Source organism: Myiozetetes cayanensis, unplaced genomic scaffold (assembly GCF_022539395.1).
Source record: "Myiozetetes cayanensis isolate MyiCay16 unplaced genomic scaffold, myiCay2020 scf7, whole genome shotgun sequence".
NCBI classification, from domain to species: domain Eukaryota; kingdom Metazoa; phylum Chordata; class Aves; order Passeriformes; family Tyrannidae; genus Myiozetetes; species Myiozetetes cayanensis.
The window spans coordinates 45,897,918-45,916,535 of NW_026087964.1; the positions used below are offsets into that span (position 1 = coordinate 45,897,918).

At 37.5% G+C, this 18,618-nt stretch overlaps 1 protein-coding gene across 1 annotated transcript in view; it reads right to left on the reverse strand.

Moving 5' to 3' along the window:
- The window catches only part of NPNT (nephronectin), a 50,328-nt gene that overhangs the window by 30,601 nt on the left and 1,109 nt on the right, over positions 1-18,618 (reverse strand). Inside the window, exons 2-3 of the mRNA XM_050338465.1 lie at positions 18,119-18,219; positions 1,865-1,957 (exon numbers count right to left, since the gene is read on the reverse strand). Coding sequence (XP_050194422.1) covers positions 1,865-1,957; positions 18,119-18,219 — 194 coding nt within the window. The remainder of the gene's footprint in view (positions 1-1,864; positions 1,958-18,118; positions 18,220-18,618) is intronic.

The window sequence follows — 18,618 nt, forward strand, 5'->3', positions numbered from 1 at the left end:
GATTAATCAATAGCTGCCAAATGCAGAAGTTAACACTCATTTTCTTCAACTTCCAGCTTTATCTAAATCAGTTTCATCTTTATCTAACCTGATAAACAATTTCCATTGCGCTCACTTTACAAGGGAACTCAGAAAAAAATAAAAAGGGCAGGCCTTGAAAGGAGAGCAGAGGAAAGAAACAAATGACAGTGACAACCACGAGTGTGGTGGAGAGTCAAAACTTTTCAGAATACAGGCATAGAGCATCAAGGAAATACAATCAGTTATTTGCTCTGCACGCTAATGGCACTGCAAGTTCAGCTTTCCTATCACAACCATCGGTCTATTAGCCTCCACCCTCTGCAAGAAATTGCATCACTGCTTGAAGCTGTGAAGGTAGAAGGATCACACCACCTTAAACACAGGACCACCTAACCCCTTGACACTGTATTTCTTGCATGATGATCCAAGGAGTGGAATAGAAGTGTTTCACATGGCAAGAAAACATACCCTGATCCCAGGAACAGCTCGAGGGTCTCACCACGTAATAGAATAGCAGAAGTCACTTGAACTGGTGTACATTTGGGGCACCACAGTCAGCAGGCATCTCAGAAACCTCATGCACCTCTGCCAGGGCAACTTTGTCACCAATACCATGGAAGAATATTTGATCAATACTGCCTAAAGGGTTTCCTTTAATCATTTATCAACAGTTTTTTCCTTCCATAGCATTTAGTGGCAAGTACATAGTTTAGTTCAAGATTGCAGCCTCTAGTAATTTGCACAACAATTTTTTTAATATTATTAAAGTAATTAGTACATATGAAACCTGTTCCATATATATATAACAACTGCTAGTTCACTACACTGTTTTCTAAAAATGTTCTAGACTGACTAAAACATGTATAGAATAAGATCATAACAACACATCCTTTAAAATGTCAGCCCAGAGTAAGCGGATAAGAAGACAGGGTAATTTGAGAGATGACAAACTTGTAAAATACTGAAAAACACAACATTCATTTCCACATCAGTTCAGGAAGGATTAGTAAATCCAAAAATAAATATGTATCTGTTTTTAAAGAAAATAACTCTAAAATTCAGCACATCATAAGAAAGTTAGACAACATCAGGGGACATTTTTCAACTACAAAACTGTTCTAAATATCACACTCTTCTACCATACTTCCTCCATGCTCAGAAAATGCATTAACTTTTCACATAGGCTGAGACACCTGGAAAAAAGAACAGTCTCATGGAGATATCTTTGCTTGTATGTTTGATGCTTCGCCATCAAAATGTAATAAATCATGTATTACAATTCTTTTTTATACTCTATGATCTTTATACCATGACATGTTTTGAAAGTCATTTTCAGGAAAAAACAAACAATGCAACTATATTGATAATTCAGTGAAACAACACTTAATCTTTACACCAGCTCTTCAGTATGTAGTACAGTTTGTTGCTACCTGGTTAGATCAGGATTAGAAAAACAAATATGAGAATGTATGAACAATGGGGTTTTCTTAATTAAACAAATACTATTTCACTATCCAGAACTGAAAATTGTGACTTTATAAAATAACAACCCTGACCACAAGTTTTAAATAATTTGCTTCAGGTTCAGGAAAGCATGTAAAGACATACTATATACTATTCACATTGATTTCAGCTTAATGAAAGCCATTTTTCCCCTGTGTCATCCCACTGCAGATGTCATTCTCTCTACCAATGTCAGTCCCAATCAGAACAGCTACAGCAGTAAGAGACCTGCTATATAAGTCCATTACCCTATAAACACAGGTGACACACACAGCATTGGCAGTAGGGGGTAGAGGGATCAACAATACTTCCATGACTTCAAAAATAAACTATTTCTTACCTTGGTTGCAGGTTTTTCCAGTGTATCCTGGGTGGCACTTACACTTGTTTGGCCCAATGCATTCACCGTGTTTGCACCCTGGCTGGCATATAGCTGCAAATAAAGAGGAATACTCATTATTTTTCCACTCCAGTTACAGCTGACAGCGCTTTACTTTGAAACAAATGGCAACGACCTAACAAATAGTACTGTTTATGTTCCTCCCATCAGCAACATGACTGCTTCAAATACCACTGTTAACATCAGGTGCACTTTCAAAAACAACCACCACCCCAAGACTTGTGGGAAGAGGGAGATACTTTTAAGTAGTCTATTTTTGTACAACACTACCTCGTGCTGTTTCTGGGATGTTAAAACACGTTTAATACCAAAACAGTATTAAAAAAGGGTATTAAAGTAGGCACTGTGCCTTCGCTTGCTCTGTGTGTGTATGTTCTACGATTCATGACATCAAATTTGATAAACCTGGAATATGCCTCAGCTACATAGAGAATGTGTACATCAATGTCACTGGCAACACAAAAAGCCATTGTGCAGTTATTTGTATTCAGTAGCAGAGATCCCAGCATTCGCTGCTTTCCTCTATGACGACAAGGCAACACTCTTTACCCCCTCACTGAGCAACATTTTGCCTGAACCTCTCCCTTTTGGGTGCTTGGATTCTGGTATAGGAATTACTTTTTTTTCCTCTCTCTCTTTTGTTTTGGAGGAAAAAAGAACTGGGTAAAAGCAACACTGACTGTAATATTCTACTTTATCACTGCACACATCCAACTCTCTGAACGTTTCAAGCATTTATTATCCACCCTGCTGTTTAGATACAGTCTCAGAATGTACAGACCACAGCTCAGAAATCATGGTCTATTCTGCTTCCAGAGTCTAATAAACACAGAACTCCAAGAAATAGTAGTTAGGAAGCCATTTTTTGGTACCTCTCTCACTATAACACAAACAAAATTCATAAAGCAAACTTTTAGAACTTCAATAACACAAAAATAAGTATTGCTTTTAAAGAAATATAAGAATTCATGCACAAATTTAGTTCTGCTGATGTAGGATTAGCTACCAGGAGTATTATCAGAGTGCAATGAATCCTGCAAAGCTCCAGAAACCATCTGACAGATGAAATTTTAAACATTTCCAAGCTCTCTTTATTAGAAATGTTTTTCTGTTACTAAACATACTGTTTCAACCTACTGGAAAAGCGAAGTATTTACTATGCTCTATAATATTGTTTATCATTATATGATAAAATGCAGATGCAAAATTCTAGTGAGCTCACTCTTTAAGCAAGACAGACACAAAATAGAAAGAACTTAAATAGCCTGTAATCAGAATTTATCTATTTACCCTGGCTTCAGTTCATTTTATAAAGTAACAGTATCATTTGCCATTTGCAAAGTAACTAACTAGATCCAGCTGTACTATTAATTAACCTAACAACAGGCTGTATCATAAAACTGGACGTATTAAGGATGTAATTTAACAGAAATCTCCAGAACCCACTCAAAAATGTAGCTTGCATTCTAGCCAAGCTGTTCAACAGGGTTGAATTAAACAAAATTAAAACAGAAGCAAGAGATTAGTTTTGGTTGTGGAAGAACTATGCAAAATATATCTCTGATGTTTTAAAATCTTTTCCATAAGATTCAAAGCATCCAGAATCAGCAGTTCCCTCAAATACATCCATAGAAGCAACTGTTGGCATAGAAGGAGTTTGCTCCAGTTTTAGGACTGCATTTGTCCTTTATTATCACTTTTGTTTAAACATAGTATATACATATAGTCAGTGATATCCTCTCAGAACATAAAGCCTTGTTTTAAATCTACAACACTGCTCTTGGACAGATCTTTCTAATATGATGGTGAGGTCTCTTTCCAAAAAATTGTGTTAAGGAATATCTTAAAAGGCAACAGAAAAGGGTGTTTCTAGTTAATGTAAGATTTTTTTTTCCTCTAATAAACACTGTCCAGAAAAAAAGAAATGGGATTCAGATTCAGAAACACCTCTCACTGACAGTGTAAGGGAAAGGGCCTTCTTAGACTACTAAAAGGTACATTTTAAAAAGTATGCTGTGCCCTTAGGGAATGGACAGATCTGACTGAAGAGCAACTGGTATATCATGAGAAAAATCTAGAACATTGTACTTGGAAACATTTACTGCTTTTTTAATCACAATGATCATAAACAGAAAAAAAAAGTATCTTCTTTGTGCAAGAACTCATTTAGACACTGAGACTCTTATCTTCCTGACATCACAGACTCAAGTCTAATTAGAGGTGATGGTGGCAATATGAAAACTATGAAGACCAACTTCAAAGTCACTAGGGAAAAAGAAAATATGATCTAAACCACAGGAGAAAAAAAAGAAATTACTATAAATATGTTTTTGAAAGTTTCCATTAAATTTGAACTGCACTTTAGAGAAGATCCGTATTGTGAAGTGCCATGCAGTTATTTAAATAAGTCCTTTTTAAAAAACACAAAGTACCATGGGATCAGCTTGGTGTGAAGTATAACAGTTCAGTAGCTGAACCAGTGGCAAGTTCAGTTTAGCTGACTTTAAAGCCTGTGTTCCTCCCTCAGTTGCATAGATTGTACATTAGCAGCAGCTCAGACAGAGAAAGAAACCCTCATGCTTGAAGATGAGAAGCCTTATAAAATTCAGTAACGAAATAAATGAGATTTTATTTTCATTTAGAAACTAAAATGTTCCTCTAATTCAAAAGGTCAGATACATTTGTATTGGGAATCAGATGCTTTGCTTAATTCTCTCAGTTACCCAAGCAGGTCATATATTGCAATAAACAAAAATTATGTATAAGCATTTGTTTAAAACAACTTCTACAGATATGAAACATGCAACACAAGCCAGGTTATTACATCATGGAATTGGATCTATGGGATGTCCCAGATCTAGTCCAACACATCTCAACAAACGTACCTACACACTACTCAAGATATAATGTCTTGTATGACATACAGGTGGGTAACTGCTGATCTAGTCTACCTTCTAGTCTCAAGATATAATTAAGAAATGCACTTAAATCACATGTCAGATATGTCTCTTTTCTGTTTTTAAAAGTCTTACTTAAAGGAGATCTCAACCCCTCAACAGTCTCAAGAATCTCTCCTACCCCAAGGAAAGCTCGCTAATGATCAGAAAACAACTATCCGTAAAATCAGTCATCATAAAACGCCTTTTTTTGCATATTAAACAGGTACTTGGAAACCTTTCTGTGCTGCCAAACACTGTGCTTGAAGAAATCCTGCTTATTAGAGTACATTCTATGCAATTTGGCTACTTAAGCATTATGCATCTTATTTATACACAGCTGAAATTCAATACAATGTTACAACTGAAGAATTTCTATATACAGGAGAAAAATGCTTTGCAGTAAATGTAGCAACATCTGTAGCTCAGCCAACACCACAGATAAATCTCATGGCATTTCCTATTAGGAATCAAGCCACTCTCACCAAAGGCCTTGTTATTCTTCCCATTAACTTTAATAGGGCTTTGCAAGGTGCTCAGGACTTAAAAATCAGATGGTGTTCAAGCAAGCCTGCATGCCTGGCTGGAGTTCCACCAGGGACATCTGAATGCCCTTCCCACTTAACCCTAACCCCTACCAGAGTGACCAGGCCCAGAGAGGTGGGCCAGCTCCAGCTCTGCCATCTGCAGCCTGCAAATATTCCCTCCCTTCTCCAAAGGAAGAGATGCCCGTGCATGGTAGCAGATAAATTCACTGACTCACAATGGGTTCTATTTGAACATTCTAAACAATGATATCCAGGCATAAAAATAAGCTTAAGCCTGAGTTTCAGCATTTCTTTTAATAGCAGATGACTACTTCAGCTGTTTTGGTATGAGTCTGAACATAACACTACGTGTGCTGATGTGACTGGGTGTTTTCTTTTAATTTTTCCACTCTACTTGTTTTCTTGCAAAATTGCAGATACAATAGAGCAGAACACTCTGCTCATATACAGACACATGGAGTTTATCCATTTTTTAAACAGAAGTAGACTCCCAAGTAGCAGCAGGAAAAAGTCTCCCAATTAGTATTTTTTGCATCTTGACAAGTAAAAAATTCCTCCACAACCAAGAAACCATTGTTTCCCTCCAATCAACCCACATTTACAATGACTGAAATAATCCATATCCATGGACTTCAGCCTGTTATGTAATACTTGTTTCCGTACTAGGCAAAAAGAAAATGCAGACAGAGGAGAAGTACATCAGGTAAAGAGAAAGTCACTCTCTTACACACTTAGGGGCAATGAAGTACAGAAGATAAGAGTGTGAGAAAGGTTGACAAAAAGAAGCAAAACCTTCCTACTCTATAATAGCAATTGTTTTAAACAAAAGTTAAATTTACACTTGTATAGAAAAGTGCCACTAAAAATGAGGTTGCTAATTTATTTTTGAATCAGTATCAAGATAGACCCACTACTTCTCCAAGCATTCCTCTCTGAAAACTGTTAAACCGTACTCCCATTGGGTAGTAGTGTGGGCTGAGACAGACAGAAAAAATTCCTAAGCACAGCTGTTTTCAACTTCAGTCAAATATTGCTTATTTATCCATGCCATTGAATAAACTACAACTAAACTTCCCTTTTCATTTTGTTGACCAAGTCATTCAAGAGACATCAGCAAATAAACTCTGGACTCAAGAGTATTCATTTCAGTTTGATCATTTTAAATTCTTTTTTGGGAGGCTGCATGTGAAGATTTGCTCCTTCTCAGTTCCCATTAACTTCAGTGAAGTCAAGCAGGTATCCTGAAGTCTTTTATCTGGCCATAAATCTAGTGGAGTACCCATTTTAAAGGTTGGCAAGAACTACCTTTTTCCTCCAAAACAAGGTGAAAAATACCACATTTTAAGCCTCACTTAAAATTCAGGATAAATTAAACCTTCTGTAAAAATAACACAAGGAATTGAAACGTGAATGAGAGGTTTAGGCTTATGACTGGTTGGTTTGGGGTTTTTTTCTATTGTGGAAGAGAGGCAGGAAGCATTTCTGGTGAAATGCGCATGTTGTTAGCATGTGTTATGCTTGTGTAAAAGCCAGAAGCCACCAATCTTCCCAGCCACTGATTGCTGCTGGTGGTATTTGAGTATGACTCAACCATTCTGAATCATTATTTGTTTAATTTTTGCACAAATAAAACAAATGAAAAACACATTCAACCTATTCACTATGGGTCTATAATGCTGGGGGTTTTAAATTTCATCTGTATTTTCTCCTTGCACACGGTTCTCTCAGAACTGCTTTGAAAGTACCCCTCAGGCTTTGTCAGTTCCTCTGCACTAAGCTGTCCACCTTTTAATGGCATGGGTGATTACCACAGGCTGTCTCCCTCTATTCCTTCTCATCTCGAATTTTAATGTTAATGACTTAGTTCTTAATTTACTAAACACTGTTTGGTGGAGTCCTAACCAGATGGTTGCAATGCCTGGTTCCTACCTGCCTAACTCCTCCACTTCATTTGTGGCCAACAATGGAAATCCCTGAGCTTTCCTAATGGAGTACCTCTAACAATTTAACTTTTCACTGTTATTTTTCCAATAGTCCTAGCTATGTCTTTCATCAAAACAGCATTGAGTGTAATTCTTATGTTCTTTTCTCTGCTTTGTCTCTTAACTTCTGTTCCTTAATGGAGGGTTTCTTTGCCAGAAGTTGCCCTCAGAGTCTTTCATTGCTGTCTGCATCCCTCCACTGAAATCTGCCTCAAAATGCCAAGTTGCAGATGTCCAGCCTGTCCTTGAACTTCTATCGTCACTTCTCTGAATCTAAAACTATACATAAAATACCTGCAAAATATCTGAAACAACGTATGCTGACCATCTGCCTGAACACTCTTGTTTCTGCCCTCTCTTCCAAAGTAACATATACCCCCTTATTTATTCTGACTCCAGATCCCAGCTCCTTAACATTCAATTTGCTCAAACACAGAAAGCAATTTGTGCAGCAGCCCAGAAATGATTACATACTATTCAGTTTCACAAACCTTTACCGGATCCTCTTACACTGATGATTGCAAAACTTCCAATCTCAAGATTGCTACTTACGTTCCCCTAGTGCCAACTTCATAACAAGACTTGCACGTTGGTGAAAGAAACTTTCCTCTCTGCTGTCTCCTTCAACTGAAACTGGCTGCCTTTCTCCCATGGTGCTAACAGATCACAACCTCAAGTTCTATCACACTTTTCTTCCTCAGAGTCAGCTTCAGCCCGCACCTGTCTCTTTGTATTTTACTTTTTGCAATTCTTTGTAAATTATGCACTTGCATAAACACACACTCAGGAAAATTAACCCACCTTGTTCACGGTAATTTTGGCCTAGGATCCCAAAAGTATGAGCCAATTTGTAAAATAAATCACTGTAGCTCTTTCAGAGTTACATATTTCTTTTTTGTTCAACTACATACTTCAGCTAATCTCAAATGCAGGAAAATGCATAAAGCTTAACCCACCTCACAGTTACTAGTAAGTGATAAAAACGCATCATACCCACAACTCATTTTACAGAATTGCTTCCAAAAAAGTGACTTTGCTTCCCAAATAAGTGTATTAGTAGTCACAACATATATCTCTGCAGAGCTTAATAAACCTGACTAGGGCAACTGGGTATTAATTTTCAGATAATTTCATCTGCATAACATTCCTTACTCTATTTTTTTGTGGAGATAATAAATGTCCTTGACCAACTTCTATAACTAGAAACTGATAATATCATCGGATAAAATGTTAATATCTAATGCCTGAATATTTTTTCACAAATTACTTGCCTTATTTGTGCCATCCACGATAACAAACGTCGTCATAACACACGCTAAAGCTTCCATCTCAAACATACAGTCCCATCAAGTATGCAGCTCCTAATTTTTCATGCACAACTACTACATTTGCCTGGGTAAATCAGTTACTCCATTTGCACATATGATTCTGGTAACAGCACATTAACATGACAAACTGCAACCAGTGTGGGCTATTCACTGCAGTGAATTCTTTGCTTGGCTGTGACTGCTGCCAAATGTGTTTCTGAACTGCATGGACAAATCCAGACCCTGGTTCATGAATGCCTTGCTATTCAGAACAGCACTAAAAAGCATGCATAACTTAAGCATGGGCTAACCCTGAAATGAATGGGATTTAATGAAGTCAGTGGAAGTTAATCTAATGCTTATACACTTAATACTCTTTAAAAATTGGCTAAGATCTGATCTAACACATGTAAAATTAGAAAAGCAAGAAATATGTCATGCTTTGTCAATCTTTCCATGTTTGCATTTCAAGTGGTTCATTATAAATTGCCTAAAGAATGGTGCTCTATCATCTCAAATGTCTGTTCATTACCAGAAATCCTTCCATGTGCCTACTGAATTCCAACAGGTAGAAGCAGGCTACCATGAGTGTCCCTATGCGTGGTGTCAGAAGACAAACTGGGCCCTACTGCTATTTTGTTTATTCGAATATAACATGCCCTGGCTTCAGCAGAGTAACTCCTGTATCACCGTAACAAAGCTGACTTTCCCAGGCAGATGAATAGCTGATTGATGTGCTCCCCCCTGTCTGAAGACCGCTACCCCTGCCACACGGATAAGCAAACAAGACATATTAATCCCTGAGCAGCAGGAGACTACAGCCCTGCTACCAACACAAACTAGTGTTGATCTCATTTTGACATGCCAGGTTGTACACTGCTGCAGACCAGAGGCTGTAAAGTCTCCCTGTTCTGGGAACAACAACCTGTAGTGGAAGTTCAAAGCAGGCAGTGGGGGGCAATAAGTGCCTCAGCCATCCCAAATTAACCTCCCACTGCACGTGATTCAATACTGTGAGAGCAAATTAGGCTTCCTAAGTCTTACAGCTTGTAAATACGATGCTAAGGGTATAAACAATTTGCAGGAAAGAAAAAATATTGCCCAGGGCTTGAGGGTAAAATAAAGAAAAAGCAAAAGAGTAAAAAGGGAAAAGTGTAATAGTTTAGAAAATAAGTATCTCATTGGATAGGTGTCTGGGATAAAATAGCCCTGTTAATCTCCTTCCCATCTTATCTTCCCCAAATCAAACGTTTTTTTAAAAAAATCTGTACCTTCTTGTCACATAATTTTCACGTAAACTGATGACTTAGAGGCCATAACTCCAAGTCATAACCTTGCCAAAATTATTTCAAGAAATATATTCAGCTAACCTTTGGGCTGGCACCTTAGGCTGGCTATTCTCTGCCTTAAGACGTAGAACGCTGCAAAACAAATATCCAAAAAAGAAATTCCAGCTTTTTATTTTTTTTTTCCTGTAAGGAGGATGGACTTGTCTGGGGTTTTTATCAACTTGTTACATTCCTGGAGAATTACACACATTCAACATTCAGAGCTTTTCTGAAATAAAAAAAATTCTGGTACACATTTAAAAGTGGAAATACTTTACATCAGTATTTCATTATGATATTTAACAAACACATTCTGATATAAAAGTGTAATTAAACATAATGATGTGATGCTATTCTTATTCAATCAACTTAAGGAGCTACACTTTGTCATGTTTCATAAGTACTTAGTTGTAAAAACTCTCATGTTTCATGGTTTAGGTTCAATGTTTCCATCAACAGAACACAACTGCTTTTCTTAAAGAAACAGTATCCTTTCATTTAAATATAGGTATACATTTTTAATTTAATGCTGCATCTCCAGAGCAAACATAAAGACTTAACATCTGGATGTTAATTTGAGAGCAATTAAAATTACACTCATTTATAAGTGTCCAAACATCTGCAACCAATAAACCTGTTGGCAAATAAATTTACTGGTCATTTTTAGAATGTTTAAAAATTTAATGCCATCTAAATTAAAACTAATACTTAGAGACCTTTTCAGCTCTTACTACCACATGAAACAAGATATGCTACAAAATTTAAATAAGATGGAAACAGATATATGTTTAGGCTACTTTAAATCAATTTATTTGCCCATAAATTAATGTTAGCAGGATATCTTGTTAGGCTACAAAGCCTTATTATAGAAGACTGGGACTTAAGCTCTTTGTATTTCAAGGTGTATTTGACCCACACTTACAGGTTTTCTCTGATTGCAACTTCTACTGATTTAAATAAGTTTTAATTAGAAAGTCCCTTAGCATTTGATACAGGGGAGAAAGTCTCCCCAAATTGTTGCTGGGCTTTGAGAGAAGCTCCAGATACAAATATACTAAAGATGTAAACAGACAAATCACATTCGTGTTGAGATTTTCTTGGGAAAAAATGGGCTGCAAAAGTATTGTTCCATGTATGAAGTGCAGGAGGGACACAGCAAGGAAGTAAAAAAGGATACTGTATCTTTAACATAGTAAAGTCATAACTGAAAAGCATAAATAAAAAAAAAAAAACAAAGCAACTGAATAAAAATAGCAAAACCTCATTTTTTTTCTTGCATAGCAGTATAAAGCAGTACTGCAATTCTGTATAAAATGTCTTTTCTTTGAAAAGTACCAGGGATGCACAAAAATATTGGTCATTTTATAAGAAGCAGACATTCTGCACATCAATATTCATTAAACACTGTCAACGCAATGTATTAATACAGACTGTGTTCTTGCAACACCACAAATTCAGCAGCAAAACTCTTTCTGGTTAAGGATGTTTCTGCTGATCAGCGTCCTAGAAGCCAGTATTTTCACAGCTCATTATCAGCACAATCATGGTTTTATTTTTGTGCATCGTGGACTATACAGAATTGCCGTCCCCACTGAAAGCATTGTTATGTGAAAGAAACAGAAGTCCTAAGCAGCTCATGGCCTCTTCTCCCATTGATGTGTGGGATGATTTATGTGGGTAAACTCCCATTAACATCAGTAATACAAAATCTCCTTCTATGCATCAATGAGAGCACAGCCACCTCTTCCTCCCCCTCCCACTACCTTGCATCTCTGTAAATAGACTGCACAGTCTTTAAGCTCATTAGGACAGGAGAAGCGGCACAGATACGAAGTTTCTTCACAACTGTTAAAAAAGGCAGAAGCATGCACAGTTCCCAGCAAAGCACTCAGATACGCCCGCATCTGCTATGTATCAGCTTGTACAAGCTCCCCACTTGCGCTTGCAAGTCCTTTTAAGAACTTCCTGATATTGGATACTTTCTACGAGGCTTGGCTAAACCTACATGCTAACCTGACATCCTTTGCTTAACATTTCTTAACGATGCAAAGCTAAGGGGAGGTGTAAACTGATGGTTTGCCTTTTACTGTATACCTCCTGATTGCTCTGTCCCTAGGCTTTTAAACCAATTGTGAAGGGTTTAATGTAAGGTGGCGGGAAACTACTTTGATGACCTGTTCTGGGTTTGTTCCCTAAGTAGAGCACTCAAACCTCAGCACAGGGAGATAACCAGATGAAGTTACAACAGATGGGTGCTCTGAAAGAATACACTCATCGTCACCTTCTCAAGGCAGACTTCATGGACTTTTTTATCATCTAAGAAGAATTACACATAGAAATGAGTGAAGTAATCAAATAACATCACTGTGTGTAAAACCCATGTTCACTGGGATTTTATTCCTGTTAAGAAACTTCTGTTGGTCAAACCTGCTGTCCATCAGACAAAATCTGTGGACTCCAACAGTCATACAGGCTTCTGCCAACAGAGGATATGACAGTAGATCTGCACCTGTTTATAGCAGCTGCAGATCCAAACTTCTATTCTGTACATAAATGAACACAGCAAAAGGAACCATTTTTGCTATCACCTCTAGCAAAGGAGTTGTCCAAACTGTAAACCAGAATAACAATTCAAGACCTTTTATATTGCTTTTCTTAAAAAATTCTTGCTTAATCTTTTAAATCTATGTTGAAGTATTATCTCTTTCTATTAGGTTATTGGCTATTAAACTGCAGCTAAAATTTTGAAGCAGTCTTTACACCTTTAATGTACCTTGACTACCTACAACTATCATACAAATCAGTTATAAACAGACACACAGCAAAGTACAAAGCAGGTGTATTTTGTTCATGAGAGACACATGCATGGAAACAATTTGTGCAGCTTTTGAAAGAACTACAGGGATATTTGCAAACCAGCTAAAAGCAAGGCAGGTAGAACATTAGTTCTAAGAATAATTTTCAGGAAACCAGACTGGATTAGGGGCAAAAACATCCACAGAGAATTATTATTCAGATAACCACTAGCATGGCCTGTAGGAAACTGAAGGGAAGATCTTCCACTTTCATACTGGGGAATAAAAAGCATCACACTGCTTCTCACACAAGTCTCTGCGTGAACTTAGGGCATCTTTTATCTCGTATTTTAGTTTTCTGATAGGCTGAGTTCAGCGTGTGAATATACATTCACAGTTGAATTCTGTACACTGGATTATCAGCAAGGGTCAGTCAGCACTGGTTCCAAGGACTTGCTGCTTTGTGACCTCTGACCTAGCAGATACTTGGAAAACAAGATCCAGACTACTCTTTTCTTGAGAAACGCTCAGAAAAACACCCATCCCTGACAGCAGAACACTGTCACAGATATCTTATTAGGGGGATAATATAAGAGGCTTCAGCAGGTCTCCCAGACTACAACAGCTAAAATAGAGGAATGGACATGATTGTTTTCTATTCTGCAGTTGACATTTCTCATCCAGTTCGAAGAACTGAGCTCCAGCCCTACCACTGCTGAAAATTCTCTTCCCTCAGGTATTTCAAACAATGAAAATCAATGCTGAATAACACATATTAAAAAAAAAAAGTTTAATGAACTTCCTAAGGCAACTCTTTCTGCTAGCATACAGAAAGTACATTTGCATAAGATGCATGCAATGATGCATGTCCCAACTTGGTTTCACTGCGTCCTTTAAAACCCATTGAATGGGTTTTGGGTTAGGACAATACACTCAGTACCACAGACACAGTTGCCTTACTTTTATTTAGGAAATAAAAATGCAACTATTGATAACTGCTCTCACCAGAAACACTCTGTCACTGGAAGTCACTTCCCCTACTCTGAGAAAAGAAAACCAGAAGAAACTCTTTCTACCCTCACTTTTACTCTGGCCTATAGTTTTGCTGTGTGCACAACAGTAATACATAAAAAAGCAAGGCAACAACCTTCTTTTTACACACATCTCATCAGGTACTTTATCAACATACCATCTTACACAGAGGTAGGCTTTTGTGTGGTTACTCCCACTTAACAGCTATTACTCCCACTTTTACTAATTAAGTTGCAAGTAAATCCCAGAAGCTGGGCAACAACATGGGATTTTTGGACTAATATCAACTGGGATATATAATATCTAACTTTAAAGCACTGATGCTGTGAGTCCCTCAGTGTAAAGGATCAGCTCTACCGATGATGAGGGCACTTCACGTGAACTAATAGTTGGTGCATAAACATTTCTGCTGCTTTCAAATTAGCTTTTCTACACACCAGGTATAACTAATGAAACTGGTTTATATACCAAACCCAAACCTCAGAAAAGCTACTTAGTTACGTTAATAAAGAAATATATCCACAGTTCTAAATCTAGGCCACTAAATAAATGTGGATGGATTTTTAATGTACAAAGACTGATAAAATGCCAATGATTTTGAGTTATATTTGTTCAGCTCCTTTGAAAATATGGCTATATGGTAAAAATCTCAAAATCCATCTAGCTGCCTAAATTTTGATCTTACTTTGGCGTTCACAACCTCCAAAAGAAAAAAAGAAAAAAAAAATCCAACTTGTTTCAAAGTTCTTGATTATTTCAGGTGAAGGACACCTTCTAAGAGTGCCTTTGCTGGAATTGGAAAGGGCACTGGGGAAGGGAATTTCACGTCACTGCAGAGTGAATATTTCTACTAGCTGAGATATTACAGCTGCCACTGGCAGGCTTTGGAAGTAAGTTTACAGACAGATCAGACCTACATGCACAAGTCTTGATTGGTGTAATTTATTAAGAGGAGACAGAGGAGGTTGTAAAGGAAGAGTGTAAATTAAAGGAGGGGCCCTATTTCAGCTTCTTCCCACATGTTTATAAGAGCAGAAGGCAGCTGAGTTATGCTGTGACTTGCGTTACTAAGAAGCAGTAAGCACGACTATGCTCTACGTGCACTCCTTTGTCAGTCAAAGGGACGCAAAAGGAATAACTCCACACTTCACAAAAGCAAGTTTAGCTAACACAGTTCAGTTTCCATTTGCAACTGTATGGATGGATTATGGATGAAAGATCAGGAGCACGGAACCACCGAGGCTTAATAAATTACCACTTGTCAGCTATGCCACACTCCTGCCCCGTTAGAGCTGACAAAATACAGGTTTAAACATTTGTCACAATTAAACCTTTATTTTAAATCACACAGTTGGTGTAAACTAACACATTTTTGCTCAATAGCTGTGGGCAGAAGGCATGCCCACATGCGTTTGGTGGAGCAGCTAAGTTGGACAGCAGAAAATATATCTGGGTATGTTAGTGATCACTTTCCCATGGCATGTACCCCATCATGTATCAGAGCCTATATGCCTGCTTACACTCTGGCTCCAGCATGGCTCTCACCTTATACTTGTTGTCAGAAGGATAAATTCAGAGGTAATTAGTGCCCACACAGTAAATTATGCATGAGTAAGCAGGTGAGAGTCCAAAGGTGCTGTAGCACTTTCAAGCATACCAAGGATGGCTCGAACTAGTCTGAAGAAAAGCAGTTCAAGCTCACTAATAAAGAGCTCAGCACTATTGCTGGAATATTTAAAGGTTCTTTTTTGGAGTAATTTGTAAACTCTGTCTCTCTGCTAATTTTTAGGCCTGACTCTATACTTGCTTTCATTGTGCAAATACAACTTACTCTAGAAACAACGAAGAAAATGTACATCTTGTAGAGAAAGTCTGACATCTATTTATGCCCCTCATTTCACAGACAGGTCTCCAGAGGTTTGCCTTTATCCATAGAGAAAGCTGAAGAAATAATCATGTACTTGGCTTTTTGGAAAATTTTCAGTGATATTCCTTTGTACAATTAAATACCCAAGTTTTCCTCTGAGGTCAGGAACGCTGCTTTCTGTGCCAGGGTAATCCTTCATACTGGGTGCCACATTTCCAGGTGGAGAGTTGACTACAGATTTTCTATTAGGCTGTAAGCATTAGAAAGATTCACTTTCACTTAGTGTAATCTCCCACTTTGTGATATGTCTGGAACTTTCACCACCCACAACTGGGTCAGATTTTCTTGCTTTATTTTACTAAGAGTTCGGTTCCCATTTAAAACCAAGAAAGAGTTGCCATGGTTTTAGTAAAGTTTTCACCCAGATACCTGAGTCTTTTCTGAATCAGCAATTAAAAATTATCAGCACCCAGCATGCAAAAGAAAAAGAGGAAAAAATGCCTTTAGACATTTAAGCAAAAAATGCATTCTTTTGAAAGTCTGGTCCCAACTTGGGGATGATGACAGAAAATACACCTCTACACATCTTCTAAATGTGCATGGAAAACAAATCTGTGAATAATGGACTAAAATGCAGGGGAAGGAGGTGAGAGAATTCACCTGACTTTAGCCTTAAAAAAAAAAAAAAAAAGAGCATTTATTGCACCTGGAAAAGCTGGCACTAAAAATACTAAAAATTACCTTACTGACAAAATTCAAAGAGCAAAAAATAAAAAATACTTCCTGTGTATTATTACTTTTATTTCATTTTCAATTTTTAGTTTATAAGTCTTGTGATAGTATCACTTTATGCTACTCCTGTCTCCCAAGATCATAAAAATGTAACCAAAATTCAGAATTTGCAATAATGAGAAATCAACTTTCACCTAAACATAAGCTGCAATTTATGGTCACAACACAGGAGACAGAGTTGCCCAAGAAAAGGGCCACAGTGAGACAGTGGTCTGGGCATTTTTGGGCTTGGTTTGGTTTTTTTAAACAATGCAAATTACTGATATTTGCCAGTTAAGCCTCCATAGCCTCAAACGTTTTAATGCGCAATAGTCTTCAAATAAATCTGCATTATGAAAGGTGGGAATAGATTGTTGTCTCTGGAGTAGCCTCAGAGCTTCTACTCAATCTTCTACTCTTTGTCCTTTCTTCTTTATAAATATTCACCCCAAGGAAAGGACTACCTGTTACCAATTAGGGCCCTATAAATCAAAATGATCCATGGTAAGGCCTGAGAGGTATCAGCCTGAGAACTCTGCATCAAAGAAATAGTATGAGGGATCTCACGTTCCAGAAGTACCTTACATAGTGTTTTACATGCAATCTTATATATGCATTAAACATTACAGGCTTTTAACATATTTGGGGAGAAAGAAGCCAGCCTTGCTGTTTACAGATTTGAACAAAACCTTTGCTGAGAGTTGTACTGCTGATGTTACATCTATCTTTTGCCTAATATTTGCCACCTGCAGTCACTGCCCAGCAGACTAAGCAACTTAAGCATTTAACACCTGTTTTCCTTTAAAAATGGCTTGGCAGAAAATAATCTAGTCTGTATATGTTTGTATCTAAATAAAAAAAACTAAGGACCAGTGTCTATAGGTTTGTTTCTGTATAAATTTCAGGGATGTCACTCATGTATGCATTGTTAAACACATGAGTGAGTGTTCCCAGCATCAAAGGCTGTAATTTTAACAAGCTGAGGTCCCAGTAACACTCCTAACAATTTTAACTTCTACACAGTACTAGCTGCCACCACAAAATACCTTTTGAAGATGTAGTTAATGATGAAGACTTATCTACTTGTTTATCCCACTATTATGTCAAAGATTCTAAATAAATGAAAGAATCTCAGAGATGTTCCTCTTCACGTATGACCCAGTAAAAGGATGCTGTCAGGTAGATTTACTCCCTTAGTTTGGGTGTTAACAAAAGTATGTTTGAACTTAATACTAATTGGAACATCAATTTTCTAAATGAAATATCAGTAATTTCGGTTTCCTTCTTGGAAGCAAATACTCTTGCCCCACAGTGCTTGTAACATGGCACAGCATAGTTACATCAGGTTATTGGATCAAAATACAAAATGAAGCGGAAACCAAACCAAAATTCCCAAATTCTCATTGCCCTAACTCAAGTTCACCTTACTTGATCGCAATCATTTTTAGTACTGTTGAGAACAAAGAGAATCTCAACGTGACAACATCCTTCTAAGTAAGTCAGACTCACACATGCAAAAGCCTAAGCCCTGCATTGTAAGAATGTGTGTGAACATGTGAAAGACGTGACTAGGTGTGTCCAAGCCTTTTCTACAAGTGACTAGAAGCCCCAGCAGCAATGATACTCACGCTGGCATTGTCCCCAGGACACTCGGGCCCAGCCCCAGCAGCAGTCAATTCTGCTTCCAAACCGACAGAGTCCTGCAGAGGAGACCATGTGTCTGGGCCACCTGAACAACACAGTTCAAAAAAATCTCGTGAAACATTTTGAAAGTCGCTAAAATCATCCTAGAGTAAAAAAAAACAAAACCACTCAAGAAACAAAAACAAACCAACAAACCAAACAAAACAACCAACCAAACAAATAAAGACAATGACCAACAAAAACCTCTCCTGCAGAGAGACATATAATTTTATTTTAAAAAAAAAAAAGAGTAACTGCTCAGTAGAGCTGAGCCGACAATATTTCTATTATTAATACTTTGTTTAGTTCAAAAAATGTAAATTACTACAGGTGAAGTGGAGAAAAGACAATTAGAGTAACTCAGCAAAGCCTGAGAAAACATGCTTTGCAGTATGCTCACTGCTGCCACTCCCAGGCTGGCATTAAACAGATTCAAAAGTCTGAA